This window comes from Aythya fuligula, chromosome 3, assembly GCF_009819795.1.
Source record: "Aythya fuligula isolate bAytFul2 chromosome 3, bAytFul2.pri, whole genome shotgun sequence".
Taxonomy (NCBI): domain Eukaryota; kingdom Metazoa; phylum Chordata; class Aves; order Anseriformes; family Anatidae; genus Aythya; species Aythya fuligula.
The window spans coordinates 31,059,705-31,081,781 of record NC_045561.1 but is presented as its reverse complement, the minus strand read 5'-3'; the positions used below and the strand labels follow the sequence as shown (position 1 = coordinate 31,081,781).

The 22,077-nt window shown below is 39.2% G+C and overlaps 1 protein-coding gene across 1 annotated transcript in view; it reads right to left on the bottom strand.

The window, feature by feature from the left end:
- The window catches only part of LOC116487066 (opsin-5-like), a 29,707-nt gene extending 7,854 nt beyond the window's left edge, over positions 1 to 21,853 (bottom strand). The window contains exons 1-2 of the mRNA XM_032183637.1: positions 21,736 to 21,853; positions 12,938 to 13,143 (exon numbers count right to left, since the gene is read on the bottom strand). Of these exons, the coding sequence (XP_032039528.1) occupies positions 12,938 to 13,143; positions 21,736 to 21,853 (324 nt within the window). The remainder of the gene's footprint in view (positions 1 to 12,937; positions 13,144 to 21,735) is intronic.
- Positions 21,854 to 22,077: the final 224 nt, after the last annotated feature.

Sequence of the window (22,077 nt, the reverse complement as noted above, 5' to 3'; positions counted from 1 at the left end):
AATTGGGTGAAGGGTTAGGATAGGAAAGGGCGGCTTCATCGTTTTTCACTGGTGTTTTTTCTTGCCACCAACACCCTTATGCTGACTCTAAGTACTTTTTAAGGCCAATGTTTCCAGACCTATTTTAAATGCACACAATACTTGCTATTGCGACAAGCTAAATCCACCTACTCTCTCCTTACAATCAACTCATACTTGATGTATAAATGCAAACAAGGTTCACATCAGAAAACAGATGTCCTCAGCTACTTACTATAGGCTGCATTTGGCTGAATTTTACCCACTGTGTATTGTGGAGATGAGTGAAATACCTGGATACAAGCACGTGCTCTCCATTTCATCATCCCTTTTGATGCAAACAGCTGTCACTTCTCCATGTGCTCTAACAATGCTTCATATAGGCAGAAAACAGCATGGCTGAGGGCTACTGAGAAACCACACTTAAGCGTTAAGCTTAACCAATTGCTCCAGTTATTAGATTAGAAAGGAAGTAGTGTTTCAGCAGCGAGGCAAAGAAGCACTTTGAAATTAATTTTAAAGGGCTATGAGATTTAACACTTCAGTAGTAGGACAAACTTTGGAGTGTGTATCCATTAGCCCTTCTATGCTGAAACCAGGTGGGTTTTTCTGAGTTACATCACGTTATGTTTTGCTACCTGCAGGCATGACCACAGCTCTTCCATTCCCCCATTCCCTCACATCACAGCTAAGAGACAATTACATTGAGTCCTCAGTTGGAATAGCCCTTGGGCATGTTTACAAGGGAGGAAAGTGGGTTTAGAAATATACTTCTTCCCCTTTACTATTTAAGATGAAGCTCCATCACCATAAGAAAGAACAAGCCAAAATATTTTCTTGCTATTCCACAAAAGCATTTCAGCGCATCAGAATACTGTTGCTTCTGTTAGTGTGGGGCTACAATCAGAGATTTGAGCAGGGCCACACAGTCACTGTGTCCAAACCAGCAGCAGCATCCCACAGGCGGCTGTGCTGCACGACTGGGACACAGCCAACAAGGTAAAGGGGCAAGGAGGAGAGGGAGCTCAGGGGATGACAAGAGAGCTGGGATGAAACAAATAAAGGAGGTAAATGAGATGGCTCTCAAGCTGCAGAGCAGCCCGTGCAGAGGCCATGGCATCTGGAAGATTGAAATAAGAGAGAACATTGCAGCAGCGTTAGGGCTGCTTTGGGAGCAGGATCCTCAAACCAGTGTTATCCCTGCCAAACTTCTCTAAAGATACAAGGGATGAGCAAGCTCTTGAGACAGCAAGCATATACAACTGGATATGGAAGAAAGACCTCTGCTCCTAAACAGACAACGCTGACTGCAGGTAGCAAGCAGAGTGACTACCCAATGTAGTTAGCAACAGAAAAGCTACTCTAGCATAGTCCTGATTTTTGCAGCCACAGCTTTTACTACCTGTAAGTAACAAAAAAAAACCAAAAACAAACAAACAAACAAAAAAAGTATTTGCAACTTTCTGCTAGCTTAAAGATGCACAGCCAAGGAAACACTTGACTAACCATTTCCTTATAAATAGTTGTACTTACTCAGAAAGAGCAATGGTTTTCTCCTTCTCGGGTTCTGTTTTTCCTTTTCATTTATTCTACCCCCAGCTATCTCCCTCCTGCATAGTCACATTTCCTCCATTTTTGTGTAATGCAATCTTGTCCTTCCTATTATGACTGAATACCAACAGTGTTGATAGGTAACAATGAATTCCAATAGAAACACAAAATTGACCATATAGTAATTTTGACCCACCACCTTTCCTTTTTACCTATTAAGAAATAAAAGTAAATTAGCAGTTTTAAAAGTTTTTTTCTCAGTGCCATACCAATATTGCTCCTTTGGCTGTGTAGATATTCACAGAACTTTCTCATTATCTTTATGTTGCCTGGAAGCTAAGGCACAACTGAAGAAAAGGCTTTTTTTTTTTTTTTTTCTTCCTTTTTTTTTTTTTTTTTTTTTCTCTGCTTTGTACTTATTTTAAATCTCACTAATGTTCTTGGTATACTATTTACAAGCCACAAGACATAAAGCTCCTACTGCATGCAAATTTGTTTCTTAAGTTTTCCTTCACCACAGGGAGAGTCAGAAATCCCCAGTGTACCATCAAATTTTTAGCTATGAGCACCCGAGTTTTACTACCTTTATTACTTATGTATCCCTAATGACTTCATAAGGATTGTCTTCATTTACAGCAGACAAAGAAAAATATAGCCTATTATTGGATTAATCAAGGTTTAATGGCACAAAAGCAGATTGCCAGAGTAGCTATTACATTTCAGTTAGGCTGAAACATAGATCTCAACAGCCAGGATGGCTGCATCACTCCCTCCTCTGGCCAGCTGGTGAATCTATTGCAATTCCCTGAAGCGCATTACTTCCCTTCAGAACCACAGTGCCTCTTCTATTAAATATGAGATAATGAATATGTAAATAAAAAGATAAACTTTTAACAGAGATTATTTTTCCACTGCCTATAGTAAAATTGATCACAATATCATCTCTCAGAATAATTTAATAAGTACAAATCAGATTATTCCCTTATCATAATGTAAGTAGATATTGGCAATAAACCTCCCTTTTGTCAAAAGACCAAAAAATAAAAAAATAAAATAAAATCATCTAATCAATTTTCAAGAAATACATTCATAAAAAACCAAACAAAAACAGTGAGTTCTCTTAAAACAGAGAACGTTTTAAAGTTTAACAAGTTCTCAGAGTTTTCAGTGTGAGAAAATATTCCACTCACATCTAATTATTCTCAACATTATTCTCCCATCTCTCCAATACTTCAGTAATATGCCACTGAACTATTTTGCCTTATAGTGAATCTTCTGTCAAATGGAAGAACTACCAAAGTTTGTGATCAAAAGCAGTCTTCACAGTAGACTGCTTAAAACTCCCAATGTGTAGTGTTCCTAAAGTGCTCAAACTGCTTTGGTAAAATTTAGTGTAATAAAGTAAAAAAGATTTATAATCTACCACAGTCTCAACAGTGTCTTCCGCTCGCACCACATTGCTGTGCTTCAAAGGTAGCCCTGTTCAGAGGTGATTGCATTAATCCAAGCTATTAGAGGTCTCTGACACCAACAACATTTAATTTTCTAATAGGAGATGAGAACTGATACCCAACAGGATTATACAGTTTAAACCATCAGGTGTTCGGTATTTTGTGTTCACCAAGTAATTAAACCTTTCTGTTTACTGCATATATATTAAAGATAGGAAAACATGAATCCAATATTTAGGCTATACAATTATATATAAAGATATAATTGTATTAACTACACTAGATAGTTGAATGTACAGTTGGTGCAAGCTATTAATATATGCAGTATTAATATATGCAGATCAGGTTTTGGCTTTGATAATATTAGGGAATTCAGAATAAGTCTACTTGCTTGTAGTTATTTTAGATTTATATACTGGCTTAATGAGATTCAACTTTTACTTTTGGGTGGCTTTGAGTTATTAGTTGTAGCCCTCTCAAGTCACAATTTATACTCATGGTATTATGCCTGTACAAATGTGTATGGTTATGAAGGTAACAACTACAGCAAGAACACGTAATTTAACAAAGTCAAATTTCTTTCAGAATTTCCTTACAGAACTTCATTGGATTATAATCTTACTGCAAGTACCACATGTGCACATGCCTGTGAGCACCTCCTTTCTGGCTCTGGGTTGATGCTGTGGGACCATGACAGGTTTCATGCCTCTCCCATCCATCCATAAAGAATGAATGGGGAGGAAGAGACAAAGCACATATCTCATACCACCTAGATCCAGAAACAGTGGGAAAATTCCCATCTTCAGGTTAAATGCTGCATTACTATTATATTTCTGTGGCTTACTGCACAGGGAAATTCAGAAGCACTAGATAAGAAACTGTCCTCTGGGAACCTCCACGCTATGCTGTGTAAAAGTCAGTGGGCTTGAGCCAAAACTCCTCTCCACTTTGGTGATGTTAAGTCAAAGGCTGCTTCTGTTATTTAACAATAAAGGCTGTTTATTGTTAGCAGCACCATTACTATAAATAAACAAATACATAAGCAGATAAAAGAAAACAGCCTCATGAGTCACCTATCTTATCTTTACATTTCCATGGAAAGCAATGCTTGACTTTATGACCTATGGTGATCCTACCCCAATAACTGAGGTCATTTAATGTCAGGTTAAGTCAAAGTTTAATTTTCAAAGTGAAGAAGTACCAGCTTTGCCTTTTCAAAAGGTCATGGTAAATGTTCATGTAGGCTTACACAACTCTCAAGGGAAGAAGAGGTCTTACAGCCTATTTACAGACCCTGCCAGGACAGCCCAAAGATTACAAGTAACCATCCAAGTTCTCCAAGGTAGCCCAGGGACAACCTGGAAGGAAGTGCACAAGATATTCTTGGGAGTTATGTGGAAGGCCAACAGGTGCAACATCATCCTATCCTGCACATACAGTGATGTGAAAATATTGGATGCCATACAAAGCCCACTGCAAACAATGGTCCTCTTGTCATTGATCCAGTCAGCAAAGGGTCAAAGACAGGACCTGAGCAGGAATTGCTTTCTACACATTAGTGGTTTATTGACTTTATGTACTTAGAGTATTGCGTTCAGCTATGGGAGCTCCAGCATTGGACCTGTTGGAGTGAGTCCAGAGGAGGGCCATCAGGAGGATTGGAGGGCTGGAGCACCTCTCCTATGAGGACAGGCTGAGGGAGTTGGAGAGGACAGTTGTTCAGCCTGGGGAAGAGAAAGCTTTTACAAAGATAACATTTAGTCTTTCAGGAACACACATCAACACTGAAGAATGATGAAAACTACTAATCTCAACGTAAGAAAGTGGAAAAAAGGAAAGGATGTTTCAAAGCTCTCCAGGAGGAAAGACTGCTCCAGGAATAAGAATTTAGGCTTTGAAATTCCCACTTCTATATGATCACTGTCCAATGAGTCCTCTTTCCAGGCAGCACTGTGATTTGATGCAGTACCTAGGTGACACAGGAGGGGCTGCATAAGTCCTGTTAAACAATGAAACCAATAGTTTGAGTAGTCACAATTTTTCAAGTACCAAATATATATCTTCCTTAATTTGTCACAATTGGCTGCAGAAATAATCATTTACAGAAAAATGAGAGAGATTTCATCATTAATGGAAACTGGCATAACTTCCCTGCAGTCACATTAGTTACACTGAAATGATCTACTGTGTTGCTAATGATTCTGTTTGTGCAAAGGCACAGTTTTTTCTCCCTTCCCTGCAGACAAAGTATTTTTTTCATTAAAATTTAGCTCACAGATGTCTATGTGAGCTGCTTTTACCTTATTGACTACAATGTATATACTCTTCAGATTATATCAAGGCAGACCAGGAATAAATAAGTAGGGAAGATTACTATCTTTGCCTGTCCCCCTTTTGCCCCCCTCGAGTATTCAAATCCATTATGCAAGGAAAAAATGTCCATGAGGTAATATTCTTGTATTCATAATATTTCAAATATAAAGATTGTTCAGAGAAACATATCTGGGTGAGGAAGAGGCTTTACGTAGCACAGTACAGCCAAAGTAAAGGGCACCAATTTTTGAATTTGCTTTATAAATCAGTCTCTACACCCCACCTTTCAGAGTGGATCAGTGTGTTAGAGTGAGCTGAATACAGAGCTAATGTTACACAGCTTTTCTTCAGCACCTTTAACACCTGTTTTATCTCTTAATGCTCTTAGTGCCAGTTCCATGATTTGACTTTGGGTTATTTTCATCTCACTGAAATGTCAGGAATGGTAAGGTATATATAAATAAAATCCCAGCAATATCACACCACAGCACTATGCTAAGATATTCAGTAACTATTTTTCACTCAATTTTTACATTTGTTTTAATTTCTGTTACATTTTATAGTTAGATAGCTGATTACTTATCAACTAAGCAGACATTAGGCCACACGCCTGTGCCATTATGATTTGAGAAAACAATCTGTTTTCTTCTGTCCAAGCTTCAGTCCTAGAGCTCTTGGACGCTGGGATACAATGATCTTGCAAGATTTTTACACCAAGCAAATCTGTGCTTGCTCTGTCTGTGGTTGTGAAATCTCTGCCAAATCTAGTCTGCTCCAGAAAGCCATGCTGAGGATGAAGGTACTCCTATAGCATGTGTTCTGGCTCCACTGTGCACAAACAGCAGTGAACTCAAGGAACTGAAGACAGTTCCCTAATGTTTTCTTCAGTAATCTCTCAAGTACCAGGAGATGAAAGGAAGCCTGTGAGCTTTCATTTTGGTCCTTTCCATCTGCCATTGCGTTTACCTCACGCTGACTGCTGAGCTACCACTGGACATTCATTCCACCCAGAAGGTGAAGGAATACCACACCACGTGCAGTAATACATTAACACCATCTTGACTTTTACATGTAAAACATGTAAAAATCACAAACTGAGTTAACAGAGTCAATAATCTAGCTAAGCCAATAGATTGGTTGGTTGGTTATACTGGTTATATTAAATGGACAGAAATCTAAGCACTTCAAATCTGCTCTATTTACAAAAGAACATAAATGTCTTCAGGGTTTTTGATTTATCAGATTATTTGCAGAACATGTTGTTAAAACAAAAAGATATTAATCTTCTATTTTCCCCTCAGAAAAGATTTAGTAACATTTTACAATCATTGTGTAGGAAAAAAAGATAAATGTATGTTCTGAGAAAGCAAATGCCATCAATAAAATATAAAATAATTTATTCAAGATTGTAAGTCCTTGCTTCAAAACTTCAGAAAAGAGCCCATATATTTTCATGTTATTGATCTCAGAATTTCCTGTTTCAATTTTCCTTTCAGTGTTTCAGAACCCCACCTCCAACGTTTACAAAAGATGATCATTATTCCTTCTCAGAAATGTCAGATTAGATCTTTAAGCATTTAATCACACCAAAAATGCTGGCCTTAAATGTCAGCAAGAGGCAGTGACTGGAAGCTGAGAGTATGGAAGGTGATAAGCAGCACGTGCTCAGTTTTGCAGGGCTGCGTGTCTGGTTGCTTACCTGGTGCAGGGGGAATTGTGCCTTAGAGCCTGGCTTCTAGACTGGACATGGCAAACAATGCTCCTAAAGTGGACGACAGCATTAGGTGAGGGGCATCACTCACCTCCCTTCTGATTTTCAGTGTCTTATTCCAGGCTGCAGATCAGACTTGCTTGGGGTTCACTGTCCCTTTAACATGTAAGGCTTTCCAAAATTAAGCAATGTCACTGAGAAAAGCAGAGGGATTGCTGATCAAGTTTCTCTTTTTCCCCACTGAGAGTGCAGCAGAGCTGGATTCCCTTTCCTCCATTCAAAAGTGTTCAGACCCACATCCCTTGCCTGCGAATACAAGGCCCAAGACCATTTATTGTATGCCGATGCTCCATGGTCCTTAGAATGAGCAAAAGCCAGGGCCAAAGAAATAGGATGAGGCCCTGGGCAGGTTAGACAAGGCCTTGGGCAATGTGATTTAGTGGGTGGCATCCCTGCTGACAGCAAGGGGGCTGGAACTAGATGGTCTTTAAGGTTGCTTCCAACCCAAGATGTTCTATGACTCTGTGATTCTACAAAAAAAAAACAAAACAAAACAAAAACAAAACAAAACACACCTATATTCTCACACAAACATAAGAAATGAGATGAATCAATTAGTGACTGCAAATAGTTGGCAAGTGTTGCAATAGTTGGCAAAATACCAGGATTATGAAACATTTCAAATTCTAGGGCTCCCCACAGCCCATCCTCAGTATCTGACATGACTACAATGCACTTATGTGAATCAGATAGGTTACAACCCTTTGCCTTTATATAGAAGCTCCCTGAAGCCCACATCTTTTGTATCGAGCACATAATTGGCAGATACAAGAAGTTGTTTCTGTTAGTTGAGTTAAAAAGTTTAGAAGAAACAGTGATGTTTACATGCAGAGAATTAACATAGCTTTACTCCCCACAAGCAAGTAGGCTTGCATTGCAATGTTATTTGCAGGTTTCATAGCAACTTCTAATTCAGCAGAACATATGAACAAAAAGCATATGGAAAGGACAAAAATATATCTTGAGGTAGCTTTTAACTAGGAATATGGTAAATGGGGGAACAGATGGCTCTTGGTTGCTGACTTATATTCACTGACCTGAACTTTACTAGATGAGCTGGTTTACTTGCTGATAATTTTACCAGAGGGGGAAGAAAAAAAAAAAAAAAAAAAAAAAAGGACTATGCTAGAGACTGACTGTCCTCCCTCTGTCCAGAACAGGACTAAGACACAGGGTTACAGCAGGGAAGGGATAAACGAGAAGTGAAAAGAACACAAAAGCCACCCTTGGAAAATCATATCTATACAGAGCATTCAGTGGGAGCAGTATTTGTATACAGACTGTCCTGGTTTCAGTTAGAACAGAATTAATTTTCTTCCTAGTAGCTGGTGGAATGCTGTGTTTTGGCTTAGGATGAGAAGAGTGCTGATAACACCCCGATGTTTTAATTGTTGCAGAGCAGTGCTTATACCAAGCCAAGGACATCTCAGCCTTTTGCTCTGTCCTGCCAAGAGGCAGGCTGGGGGTGCAGTAAGAGCTGGGAGGGGACAGACCCAGGACAGGTGACCCAAACTAGCCAAAGGGGTATTCCATACCATCTGACGTCATGCTAAACAATATATAGGGGTGGCTAGCCGGGGGGAGGGGGCCGGACTGCTCGGGGTTAGGCTGGGCATCGGTCAGCGGGTGGTGAGCAATTGCATTGTGCATCACTTGTTTGTACATATTATTATTACTTTCCTATTATCACCATTGTAACATTATTATTATTATTATTGTTATTATTATTTTGTTATTATTATTTTCCTGTCTTATTAAACTGTCTTTATCTCAACTCACGGGCTTCACTTTCCATTTCTCTCCCCTGTCCCAGAGAGGGAGGGGGGAGGGTGAGCGAACGGCTGCGTGGTATTTAGCTGCCAGCCGGGTTAAACCACGACACAGACCTACCATGTAACCTCATTCTTGACAGCAAAGCTCTGTCAAACCTCCAGAAAAGAAAAGTAATATCTGTCATGAGGAAGAGTAGTAGTGTTGCTTCCGTACAGAGGGGGAGAGCAGGGAGCACACGCATCTGTCCTGTTCAGCATGCATGCAACAAGGTGGTCCTTTTATCTAGAGGTACTTCTTTTGTTACATGGGGCTTTTTCCCAGACAACATTGTTCTAGAGGAGAAGTATCTGTATGTCTCCTCCCCACTCCCCCTACCTGGGACAGCCAAGCATGGTGAACCTTACCTTTTGAAAAATATCACCGAAAGGCACTGAAGAAGGCCCAAGGCAGAGGAAGGGAAAATAGCTATGTGGATTAAGTGAGGTGAGCTCATGAAATTTCTTCATAAACAGAAATGACAGGCTAGCTTGGAAAAATAAATTTTCCCTAAGTATACCTGACAGCAGAAGCTGACTGATCAAACAGGAGCAAATGTTTAATGAAATGGACAAGGACAGAAAGCCAAAGTGAGGCTATCCTTGGGACCCAGCAAAATGAATCAAGTTATGGAAAACACGTGAGTCATGCTGAAGAAACAGCCTTGATGTGTGTAGCAGTCCAGATTGTGACCCTAGCTACTTACAGAGGAGCTTAAGTGAGAACAGGGGACCAAGAGACACACACTTGTGACAGAAAGCTGTGACAGAAAGTATGACTTCACCTTCCTGGCACTGAGGCCCCCACTCCCCGGCTTCCAGATGCAAGACCCGTTCTGGTCAGGCTATAAATGTATCACACCATATAAACAGCAAAAAACAAGCCATCAAAACCCTACTGCTGTTCAGTGATGAGCATTTTCATAATGAGTTTTGTGCTGGCTGTCTGCATATGCACAGAAGTGTACAAATCTTTTTTAACACAGAGAAGCTTCCCGCAATTTCAGTACAATATTCTTCCTAAAAACCTGAAGATCATAGAATCATAGAATAGTTTGGGTAGAATGGCTCTGAAAGATCCCCTGGTTCTAACCCCCTGCCATGGGCAGGGACACCTCCCACCAGACCAAGCTGCCCAAAGCCCCATTCAGCCTGGACTTGAGCACTTTCAGGGATGGGGCATCCACAGCTTCTCTGTGTGACCTGTGCCAGGGTCTCAGCACCCTCTGAGTAAAGAATTTCTTTCTTATATCCAATTTAAATCTCTTCTCTTACAGTTTAAAACCATGACGCCTTGTCCTACCACTGCACTCCCTGACAGAGTCCCTCCCCAGCTTTCCTGTAGGCCCCCTTTAGGCACTGGAAGGCCACTGTAAGGTCTCCCCAAAGCCTTCTTTTCTCCAGGCTGAACATCCCCAACTCCCTCAGCCTGTCCTCATAGGACAGGTGCTCTAGGCCTCCAATCGTCCTCATGGCTTTCCTCTGGACTTACTCCAGATGCTCCATCTCCTTCTTATAATAGGGGCCCCAGAACTTCACACCGTGCTCTAGGTGGGGTCTCACAGATAGCCACAGTACTTTTACAAATTATGAACCATCTTAACAAATATTACTTTTTCATCACTGGCTTCTGTTTTGCCAAACTTAATAATCAAGAAGATGGATGCCAGGGTTTAAACTTGTTTTTGTGACCCTCAAGACAGAATAAAATCTTGATGGAAACAGGAATCCTACCTGTTGTTGAATATATCCTGGTTTTCACTCAGCAAGTCACAGACAGTTCATTGGTAGTAAAAACTGGGAAACCAGAAAGGTCATTTAATGCTACCTCTTTCAACCAGCTGGGCTGTAAATTTTCTGATATGCCACAGACCTCAGTTCAGGATTTCAGCCTAAGTGGTTTACCCTGTCTGACAGATGAGGTCTGTGGCAAAGCTGGAATGGAACCCAGAGATCCAGATTTCACCTTTCATTCCCTAACCATAGCACCAACCTTTCTTAAAACATGTGGAAAAATGGGATTCTGTTTTATTCTAAATTTGGGTGTGACTTTTACAATTCATAGGTATGTCTTTGTTTATCTGGTGAACTGAAAAGCTTCCATTAATAAAGAAAATTAAAAGGTTTTCTGGAAGCTTATCCTCAACAGACCTTAAATTCCAATTGTAGATTTTCTCAATTTTCTCATTAGAGAAATAATGGGATTTTACTGAGGAAATAATTAGCTTCATTTTGATAAAACCTTGTCTGCCAAATGGGTATAGACACATATTTTGAGTAAGAAAACTTTGTTTTATTTTTATTTTTTTTTTAAATGAAGCTACAGCTCTTAGTTTAATCAGTGTTCTGCAGAAAAATCGTATTCTCTGGGTAAGCAGACACAAGCTGTAAAAATTCTCTTTGCTGTGTTACACAGTAGTTCAACCTCCTCTTTAAATAAAAATAAATAAATAAATAAAGCAAGAAAAGAGGATTATTTCTCTCTCTCTTTTCCTTCATCATGATCTTACTTATACCTTGCTGTAGGCTATCCTGTCATTTTCAGATTTTCAGATTTTTGATTCCTTCATGAAGCAGACATTCACATTAAATATATTTTCTCACAGATGTTACTGACAGCACCAGAGAGCCAGGCTTGTGCTTATTTATCTGTGGAACATATTTATATTCTGTCTATGAAGGTGTGCGTGTTTCAGAATTAGCAATAATAACATTTTTCAAATTTCCGGCAAAAAGTTGCCTCCAGGTTCAGGGATAAGTGTGCCATAAAGGGAAGTCACTCATTGTACCATAGACCCCAAATCCAGAAAGACTTTAGATATAACGTTGCAAGTGATTCAGCACAACTAGCTGCATGCTGTAATTAACGGCTATGCCCAAGTGCCATGCAGAAGCTTTGCTCTAAATGCCTTGTCAAGCAGGAGCCTAGGTTGCTTTGAGTTAAATGCTGAAGTGTCAACAACTGGGCTAGCTGCAAGAGAGCTGAAGAGAAGCAGAGCCTGCAGCTGTGCTTTCCAACATGAGTGTGAGCTATGACATGAAGCTAAGGAAAAACAAACAAACAAACAAAAAAAACCAGTAAGAACTATTGTGAAGAGATAGAGCTAGATTCTCTGATGGCTCACATGGAGGGGAAGAAAAGCTTGTTACCTACAAAGAGCAAAGTACTCTCTGGTGGATACCAGAGAAGGAAAGAAGGGGAGAAGGAAAGCAATGTGCAAGTCTGCCTCCAAAAAATCAAATCCCTATCAACTCAGTCTTGTTTTCTTCGTTTAGATTAAATGTCTAAAATACCTTGCAAAACACAAGTCCAAGTCCCATAATACTCTGCAGATGCACTTCTGATTCAAGTAAGAAAAGAAAAAAGGATATAAAGCAGATAATAAGAGGTAAATATAGATAAGAAAAAATGCTATAAGCATCCTTTTATCACTATGGAAAAAAAAATCAACCAAAACAAGAAACCACTTTGTTATTGTTTTCCTGTAAAACCAAGATTAAATGACTCTGGAAAGTGCAATTTTAGACTAACTCACTAGTAAATCTTCTCTATGGTATATGTGGATTGAACTGATCAGTGCTGGTCTCCTCAAGTGACCACAAGAACATAGAATAAAATTGTAAACACACTATAGCAAAGGACATCTTTTGTGCAATAATTGTGAAACTTTCATTATACAAACCTTCTCTACAGAGACCTTCTCTTCCCTTTGTAGACCCTCTTCTACAAAGCAAATTATGAATTTCAAGCATACAGAATCCTCCTGTAGGAAGGACAGCATTTAAATGTAGCATCAGTCAGCGTGTTGGATATGTTTATTTTTTGTGGTAGGAAAAATCACTGAAAATATGTCAAAAGCCGATCAATCACATGGATTTATGGATGTAGCAAAAGAGACAACTGTCCTTTTGGAAGGTTAGTCAGTACTTCTTTTCACCTTTTTGGTCCTGCTTTGTTATTTATACACAGTATGTACACAAATAGCTACACTTATTTTGTCTAATTGAGTATAATCCAGTCTTACCTGGCAAGTCCATATTGATGTGATAATGAATCCATCATCTCTGAAAACATTGAAGATTTCAATAATCCCCCGTGAATAACCAAACACAGAGATGCCAGCATCTGATATTGCCAAGTTAAATGTGAGGTAGTCAGTGGGCTGCAGAAGATGTCTTTGTTTATACAGGACAAAAATCACAATGCTATTTCCAAACCAAGACAGCCAACCTGAAAAAAAAAATAAATTAATGAAATCTAAAACCAAACAAAGCAAGCAGCAGTTCAATCTGTAAATGTGTGATGTCACTTCTAATGCTACCCTTTTGTTCCATTAGAAATTAATTGAAACTGTATTTTAGCCACTGGACAGCTTATGCATGAAACCTTTATAAGTAACTAGGTGTATTTCAGAATTAGGAACAAGTGAATAACTGGCAATAAAACAGAATGAACACAAAGAGTTGCTGCTGTGTTTCCCGAAGATCCACCATTTGAAGGCCTAGAGTAAATTTATTTATTTTTTCCTAAATAGATGGATGAAACTCATGAAACAACTCCTGGGGAAAAAATAGAAAGAGTGGTAGAGTGGAGCAGAGACTACATAAAATCTGCCAGAAGCTGCAGCTGTTTAGATATGTTGTATACAGTAATGGATCCTGAATGATCACGCAAATAGTCACAGAGATGCTTCAGCAGTCTTTTCTGGAGTACTGCCCTTTTCAGCTAATACAATTAAGTTTATTCTCTTAGAACAGTCTAGGATCTCCTTTCAGCAAAGTCTGTTCCAGCTGGAAATGGCTTAATCTGTATAAAAAGAACATTTAGAAAAGGACATTCACAGAAGCACTAAAGGAAGAAAAAAAAAAAAAAAAGAAAAAGTTGTGTCTTCTCTTACAGTCTTGTATGTCTAGCTACACAAAGAAAACATGAGGAAGGGAGATGATTCTGAATCTGGTAATAATCAGTCACCTACTCATTTAGAGAGATCCAGAGTATCACACAAATATGTGTGGCTATTGCTCTACCTGTCCATGCAAGACCTGGGTTGTTTGCATCCCACTTTCTGAAGTGATACAGACATGTAGAAAGGAATTAGGTTTACCAAGACGCTTGCTTGTAAGTATCAGGCTCATTGTTGAGAATGGGACTTAGCTGGTAAAGGGGACAGCTCCAGGACAGCTTCAGGAGTGATGAGCACTCCTGATGAGCACCAGGTTAGGTAGCACCCAGCTCCCATCAACTCACACCTCCACCCCAAAACCTGCTCCATGACTGCACACACCTCACCTTGTTAATGCAGAGCAAAACACCACCTCTTCTGGGTGTCTGCTGCTTAGAACAACTTTGTAGGAGCCTAGGAGCTGGTGGATTTGTTTCCCACAGCTGGTGCCAAGGTGCAACCTTAACTAACAACCAGGTCAGAGAAAAACATTAATCTTCCATCGGGACACAAGAAGTAGTTATCCCGGAGTATGGATGCTGAATATGGACACAACAAGATGCAAATACATGTACTAAAGAAGGATGTGATGTGACGGCATTGCACAGCACCTCTAGATATTCAGAGAAGTTCACAAGATGAAGAACAGCTGACAGGTTTATTATCACAGCAATGGGGCAGCTGCCTTCCTTTGGGAAACATAATAACCCCAAATGATGGGAACCCGGTGTTTCTCGGTCAGACTGTGGCTCACAAGGCAGGGACTTAGCAGGAAATTTCCTCTATATGTCCAAGCCAGCTGGGAATATCACTAGCTGAAACACCAGTGAGCAATGTGCTTGTTCTCCAAGTAGCGAGGTTACATATTTACAGCCCAGCAGGGTGCAGTGGCTAGTCTGGAGCGGGAGGTGCTTGGTAGTACAGTCTCGGTACTGCAATGCAAACAGCTTTTTCTGCAGACTAATTTCCTTTCTAATAACTTCTTTGTAAAACTGCCAAGAAGCTGCCGTTCTGGCTTGCATAGCAAACACGCATGAGTTGCTGAAGTGCTTTCAAACTGGGAAGAGCTGATGTGTCAACATATGGCGTTAACCAGAAATAGACATGGGTGTAATGATATGTTGAGATCCATACGTGTAGATATATATATATATACACACACACATACATATTTATACAGATATATGTCCTTATAAGATCAACAACAATAAGTGTATCTTATTCTGGCCACTAGGTGACAATGTTTCTTAACGGAGTCTTATTACCAGACTGTGCGTTCTTCTAGACAGAAATTGTTTTCAACTTTTCTCTGGGTCTCGGCATTATAAATAGGTACAGCAGGGCATGGGAGGACTGACTGCTTTGGGAGTACATTAGGACAGTTTGCAGTGCAATCATGAGAGCTGTAGTGTTTACATGCGTCAACTCTACCTCCTCTAAGGTAAGATAACTTTCAAGGCAGTAGGTGTGGAAGTATTTTCCCTATCAATATTAAGAGACTGTGCTAAAATGGCAATAATAAAATTTCACTTCTATAAACAGTAACCTTTTGTCAATGCAATGCAGTGTAATAGATAGGAGGATTACAATGTCATACATGTGCACTTGCTAGGAATACACAGAACAAATTCCCTTGAGCCTGGAGAGTAAGGGAGTTTTCAGTCAAAGTGTCTTAGGGGAAAAGAAAAAAAAAAAAAAACTGAGGAAAAAGGTCATGCAAAAGAACAATACAGCTATTTTAGATGAAGATGACAGACACCCCGTATTTGTGATCACTTTCAAAACTACTTTCAGACACCGAGGAATGGGAGTGGGGGAAGCAATGAGATAAAATCAGAGAGAGAGTGCATGCATAACACTTCTGAAGACAGGGGCAATGCTCTCAACCACTGCAGGTGGGTAACCTTCACTGGCATATGCAGTCCCTAAAACACCTGATGTGTCTTGGAGGTATGCCTGATTAGTACTCTGATCAAAAATAAAATAAAAAAGAAAGAACTTGGTTCTAAGAAAACAAGTGAGTTTTGTTTTGAGTAACAAAAACAATGGTGACATAAAAGTACTATCAACCAGAGCAGTGACTGTGGGACACTGGATCTCTGCACCCTCAGATAGGCATGCTGCTTTGGGGTTGCTGACTTTGGACTTTGCCAAACCCAACCAAACAAAAACACCTCTTCCCCAGCCCTGAGAATACAATGAGGGAAAAAAGGTTTAAAAATGTAATGCCAAGCAAATGCAGCAATAGTTCTGACACTTGGTGAGGGCAGGAATTTCCTCAATTGCTTTGCAGGCATGCATGCCTCAGGGCAGATCACAGGCCAATCCAGAGGCCAGAAAGAAACCTCTGAACTTTGAAGTGCTATAAGGCATTGGTGTCACCAGGTGACCTCTCAATGAAACAAGGGGTAGAAGAGATGGAGCTGAGGAAACCAGTTCTGCTTTCTGCAGTCTGTCTGCAATGTTCTACAGGAAGATATGGAAAAACAAAACAAAAACAAACCCCCCTAACCCAATCTCGGGATCCTCAGGAAATTCTGGTGAGAAAGGACAGACAGGTTCCAATTGAGATCTCTAAGTGGCTGAGAGAGAAAAATAACAGACAGGGTGAAACTGAGAACTTCCACTCAACATAAGGTTCAGAGTAGAGCCATCGCAGCTCCCCTACAAGCTGTAATGCTGTCTGATATGGTCTCATTGACGAGGGATGCTGGCAGTTAAATGGCAGGTGACAAAATTGCTGATGTTCATTAACAGAGGACAGGACTGAGAGCAGCTGTTGTGAGACTGCCAGTATCAGAGCAGAATAGGCTAAATGAGCATTGATAATCGCTACATACTGAAAAACTAAAGAGTCACCCATACTCCTCAGGAACCTGCTTTTATCTGTGGACAGTGCTGTGAAGACCTTTTCTACTTACAGAAACATAGTTGGTACCACATTTGCAAACACTGGGAGGTAGGAGGAACAGGATGGAAAGCAATATTAAAAACCATTGTATTGCCCTTATATAACTCAGTAGTAATCCTTCCCCTGAAGTAATACCTCCTAATGGAGCATTTTAATCCTCGGATTTCAAAAATGCTCCACAAAGGAGGTTGGTGCAGTTATCCATGACTTGCAGGGGAGGAACGGGAAGGCTGCCAAGCAAGCTGGTAGAAGTCAGGAACCGAAATGCAAAGTCCTGTATCAGCATGCTGTCCACCAGCCAGTGCAAAACAAGCATCCAAAAAGTAGACAACAAGAATGAATAAAGACAGTGAAAACGTCTCTGCTGAAAGCATCTGAGAAGAGTGAATTGCCAGGAACAGGGAACAGCTAATGTGGAATGCAACAATTTTACAAAGATTTCTGCCAGATCACCCAAGCCTGAGCATGTAGGCATATCCTCTTTTCTCTCATCTGTTTGAGAAGGGCTATGAACAAGGGATGAACACCAGAGCCTGTGTGCCATTTCATTGTTTGCATTAGATTTTTTTTTTTTTTTCCCCAGAGTTTAGTTTGGTATAGGGAAACTAATAGCTTATTTTCAATATTCCCATATTTTCAATAGATGCGAGCATCCATGCTCAGCTAGGACAGGTAATTGTCCTTTTTACATACTTAGGCTTCTTCATACTACACATACACTGTTGTGTGGGCCTTACTTTTAAAAACTTATAAGAATTAATTAAAAAAAGGGGTGGGTTATACCTCACCCATCTACAGTTTAAAACATACAGTCTTAAGTGGAAGGATTCAAGTAATGAAGTAATGAAGAACAAAAGGTGAAGGCTCAGTGTCATAGGGCAAACTATGTTTTTCCCTTGGCTTCACCTCTAGGAATGAAATTGGATTGAGTATCTAGATATAGAGCAGGCATGAATGGAGTTGAACACTGACTCCACCGCCTGTACTACGTAAGCGTAAATCCCTATCTGAAGGAGTCTGCTGTCAAGTTTTATCATCTGAAAATCTTTTATCTAAAACAGTGAGAAAATATAAAGGTTGCAAATCTGTCATTAACTACTGCAGCTGTGAAGTGACCCTGTTCTGTTTTCAGTCTTCACCGCTAATTATACATACACAATATCCTATCTAGGCCATATTGCCAATTTTGGCAGAAAGAAAAGTCATCATGTTTTAGACTTGACAAAGCGTAGAGAGATTATTTGTTCGGTAAATACAATCATTTTGTGGATGGATACTTTGTGAATAGTTTGTTTTCTTTCCCACCTTCTCAGGTTTAGTTGTCAAATAACTGTCCAAAATAACACTCATTCTGTCACTTGTCAAGTATCTTACTGACACCATTCAGAAATGAGTGCCATTTAAAGGCAAGTTTGGGTCTTGTGGTCCGTTCCCATTTTCAGATCAGGCTGGTAATGCTCTCAGCATGCCTTTCTGATGTGAGCACTCACAGAGAGTCAGAATTTGTTTTCTATCAAATATTCTGTCATGCTCAAAATTTTCTTTTATGCCAAACTTTCATTCTAACAGTCCCAGTTAAATATGAATCTAGGGAACTAGGAAAATGAGCACAGAGCAAACTATGTCTAAACACAGAAAATAACAATTACTTCAGGATTACAATTAATATTTATGGGGGGAAAAATGTCATCCCACCCCACCAGTCTGGATTTGACTTAGGTAGCAGTTTTGAATCTGGTGGTAAGTTTCAATAGCAGCTGTGACATTCCAAGCATTTACAAGCTTGTCAGAAGGATCTGGAGCACTTAAAAACCAATGAACGTGCAACCTTTAGCAGCTGTATGACGTTATCACAGTAGGACTTCAGCTTTACAGATACATGGGGCAGATGAAGTTGATTACAAATAGACTTCAGAAAGTAAACTCAGATGAAGCTTAGACTAGTTACAAAGTTTGACACATTTTGGTAATAACTTGTTGGTTCATGTGTTTGTCCATTTTCAAAAACAGGTAATGTTTGGCTGAATGCATTGGCCCCTTGATATATAAAACTTCAATTATAATGAAGTGTATAGATGTGTTTTTTATGTAGCTGCTAACAGTGGAATTGTATTGCTGTCTCTATATTTAAAATAATTAAATAAATAAAAAGCATATCCAAATATTTCTTAAAAGAGATCCGGAAGAAATACATATTGAATTCTAACATCATAAGCTGGAAGAAAAAAAAAAAAAAAAAAAAGCAACCCACCAAACACAACATTCCTGCTGAAAATTGTTATTTTCTTGTTGTCTACATTTTAGCTGTCAAACTCTGAAAAACATTCTTTTAGAAAGATCATAAAGGAAATTCTCCCCCCTAATATTTTTATACTTACAGCTTATTTTCACCAGTCTCCTCAAAGAAAGATTCTCCTTGACAGCAGTACTAAAGAGTGCTTTGGAAGATATTGTGGCGACTCATAAAACACACACAATTGGAAAGTTCCAATTTTTTCTCACTGATTTTGAGACCTTATTTACAGTCTTTCAGTCATCCTGCAGCAGCAGGTCCTTAAGCCAAATTTTAAAGGGAGGATAAAGAGATGGTTATAAAATGAAAAATAGATTCTTTGGTAATAAGGGCTTCTGAAAACTAGCTTATGCCCTACTAGTATTTTTCCAAAGAAATTGGTGTAGAAGTACTAAACTATCTTTAATAAATACATGTATTCTGTTAGCATATAGGAAATTGTTTATTCACACAGGTGAGGAATAGAAACAATTGCAGTGATGTGGACCTGAGCGTGAATGTTATGTGCAGGGAGATTAGTAATGAGTTTCCTCCATGATCGGCTTCAGAACAGGTTTTAGGTTCATGAGAGGTTTGGCATAACCAGAAGGAGCTACAGCAGCTATGAAATTGCTGGTGAAAGCTGACAATCAGTGATAGAAGATGACTGGATAGCATATAAAAATTACTTGGTGACTTTGAAGACTGCAGTAATTAGGAATGAATGAAATTTAACAGAACAGTGTAAAAGCTTGGGTGCTTAAGTACTTGAAGGTGTATTTGCTAATAAGATGTGAGGTCAGCATTAGGAAGCAGTAAAGGAAAACACCTTCAGTGGAAGAAGCACATGCTACCTGTCTGTGATGCACAGGCACCACTAGGAGGGATTAGCAGAGCTACAGAAGTGTAAATATGAATGAATGGTGATGGTGAGATCTTGTTTGGATTCTGTATGTAGTTCTGGTTCAAAAAATGAGTCAAAGTTGGAACTGCAAAAAGCTGCTATGATGACGGACTAAAATGACAGAGGAAACACCTATGACAGGAGATAAAGAAAACCCTCATTTGCTTAATATAGGAATACAAAGTTTGACAACAGGATATTAATGTTACTCTAGGGATACAGAGAGGCTGTGGGAGATTAATTGCAGGCAACAAAAATTATTTAAATTAAAAGGAGTGACAAAAAGGACAAAGTTCATATGATCAATTTAGCTAAGAATTTAGGAAAACGGTCCTACCCAACACAGAAATGAAGTCAGGAACAGGCTGTCAATTGGAAGAAGGGCAGCAACAACAAAAATCCCTAACCATTTGTAAAAGGAAGCATGATAGCTTTGTAAAAGGGATTATATATTGTCGCAGCAGGGGGCTGGCCTTGCTGACCCACAAGGTTTTTCTAGTCCTAAATGCAACTGATTAATTCATTAGCTGATGGTGCAGCCTGTTCCCAGCCATTTGTGCTGGGGTGTGCACATGCAAACAGATTGGGAATGAATTTGAGATAACTCCACTTTATCTTGCAGGCACTCTTCTAATTAAGTTTCTTAATAAGATAAAAGTCATGCTTTTTTATTTACTTTTTTTTTTTTTTTTTCTTTTGGCTAGAATCTCTCTTTTTATTCCAAACCAACTTCTTTTTCCCCTACTTTTTACAGATAAAACAGAAAATCTCATATAAACAAAGTACTTATTGTTTTACATTATAATTTTCACAGTGTTTTTTTCAAGCATTAGCTGATGGTGAGTGAGCTACTTGCAATATATGGCAAGCTTAGAAAAAGAAAAAAAATGCTTAGGTCAAACATTTAAAAATAAACATTTTTGTATGGGCTGCTTAGAATAACTGATGTAGAAGTTATCTTTTCTTGAACTTTAATGTGAAACTATACAGATGGAAATTTTGATTACTTACCAAACCTGCATTCTTTAATATGAAGTTTAATATGAGGTTTGCTCATATCCTTCAGTGAGCCTGCCTCAAGTAGACAATATTTAAACAAATGACACCAACAAAGTTGCACTGTGATCCAGCTGAGTTCATATTAGGTTCCATTTTCAGCTACTATACACTTATAATAGCTGTCACACAGGAGAACGTAAATGAACGCGAAGTATTGGAACTGCTAACACAGGATAATGCTCTAGTCCTTAGATCTCTCATAGGCCCTGTTTAAAGAAGTTTTTTTTGTTTGTTTGTTTGTTTTTCAGTGAACAATTAAAGCAAAAGTAGTACAAATAGTTTAATTTAGGGAAAAAAACAAATGATAGAACTGTATTTTCTGTCTCTGCAGGAGGTAATTGTAAGATGCCAACTGACCAGCAGTAGTCAAAACTCTGGAAATCACAGAACATTAATTCAGTGCTACTGAGACATAAGAAGATAGAGAAGTATTATATGTACTTCTGATAAGGTGTTTCTTAATATGTGCTCTTTCCACATATTAAATTCAGTGAACAGTAATTAAGAGTTTGCAGGATTGAGTGTTTTTTTTCTTTCTTTTCAAAATTTTGGCATTGATTATTAATCACCTCTTAGCAAAAGAAAGCTTAATCCTGTAATAGCTGAAGAAAAAAGTTGCATTTTATAACATCTTATTCTGTTATGGGTAAAAACCAAGTGCAGTCACTCTGAGCTTTGTACCAAACTCTACTAGGAGCTTCATTTTACAAGCCAAGTCAAAACAAAGTACATACCTAAAGCCAGTAGGTAGAAGCCTATAATAGTCTCTCCTTGTTCCGTGACAGCAGCCTCTCTGCTCAGGAAACTGATGTTGTTGTTCCTCCAGGGTGCCTGTGGAGACTGGAGAGACATTTTCAACAAAGCCTATGACCCAGAACTTGCCTTTACCCCAGTATATCTCAAATGCCAGGCAAAATAAAATAAATCCAGCCTTTTCTTCTGCTTCTGCTCCCGCAATTCGGAGAAGCTCTTCAATGAGACTAATAACCTAAAGAAGGAAGTCTCAAGGGACAGGAGCTTTACAGCCTTCAGACCTGTGCTTATTCACTAATCCTATCTATTAATACAGCCTGTGA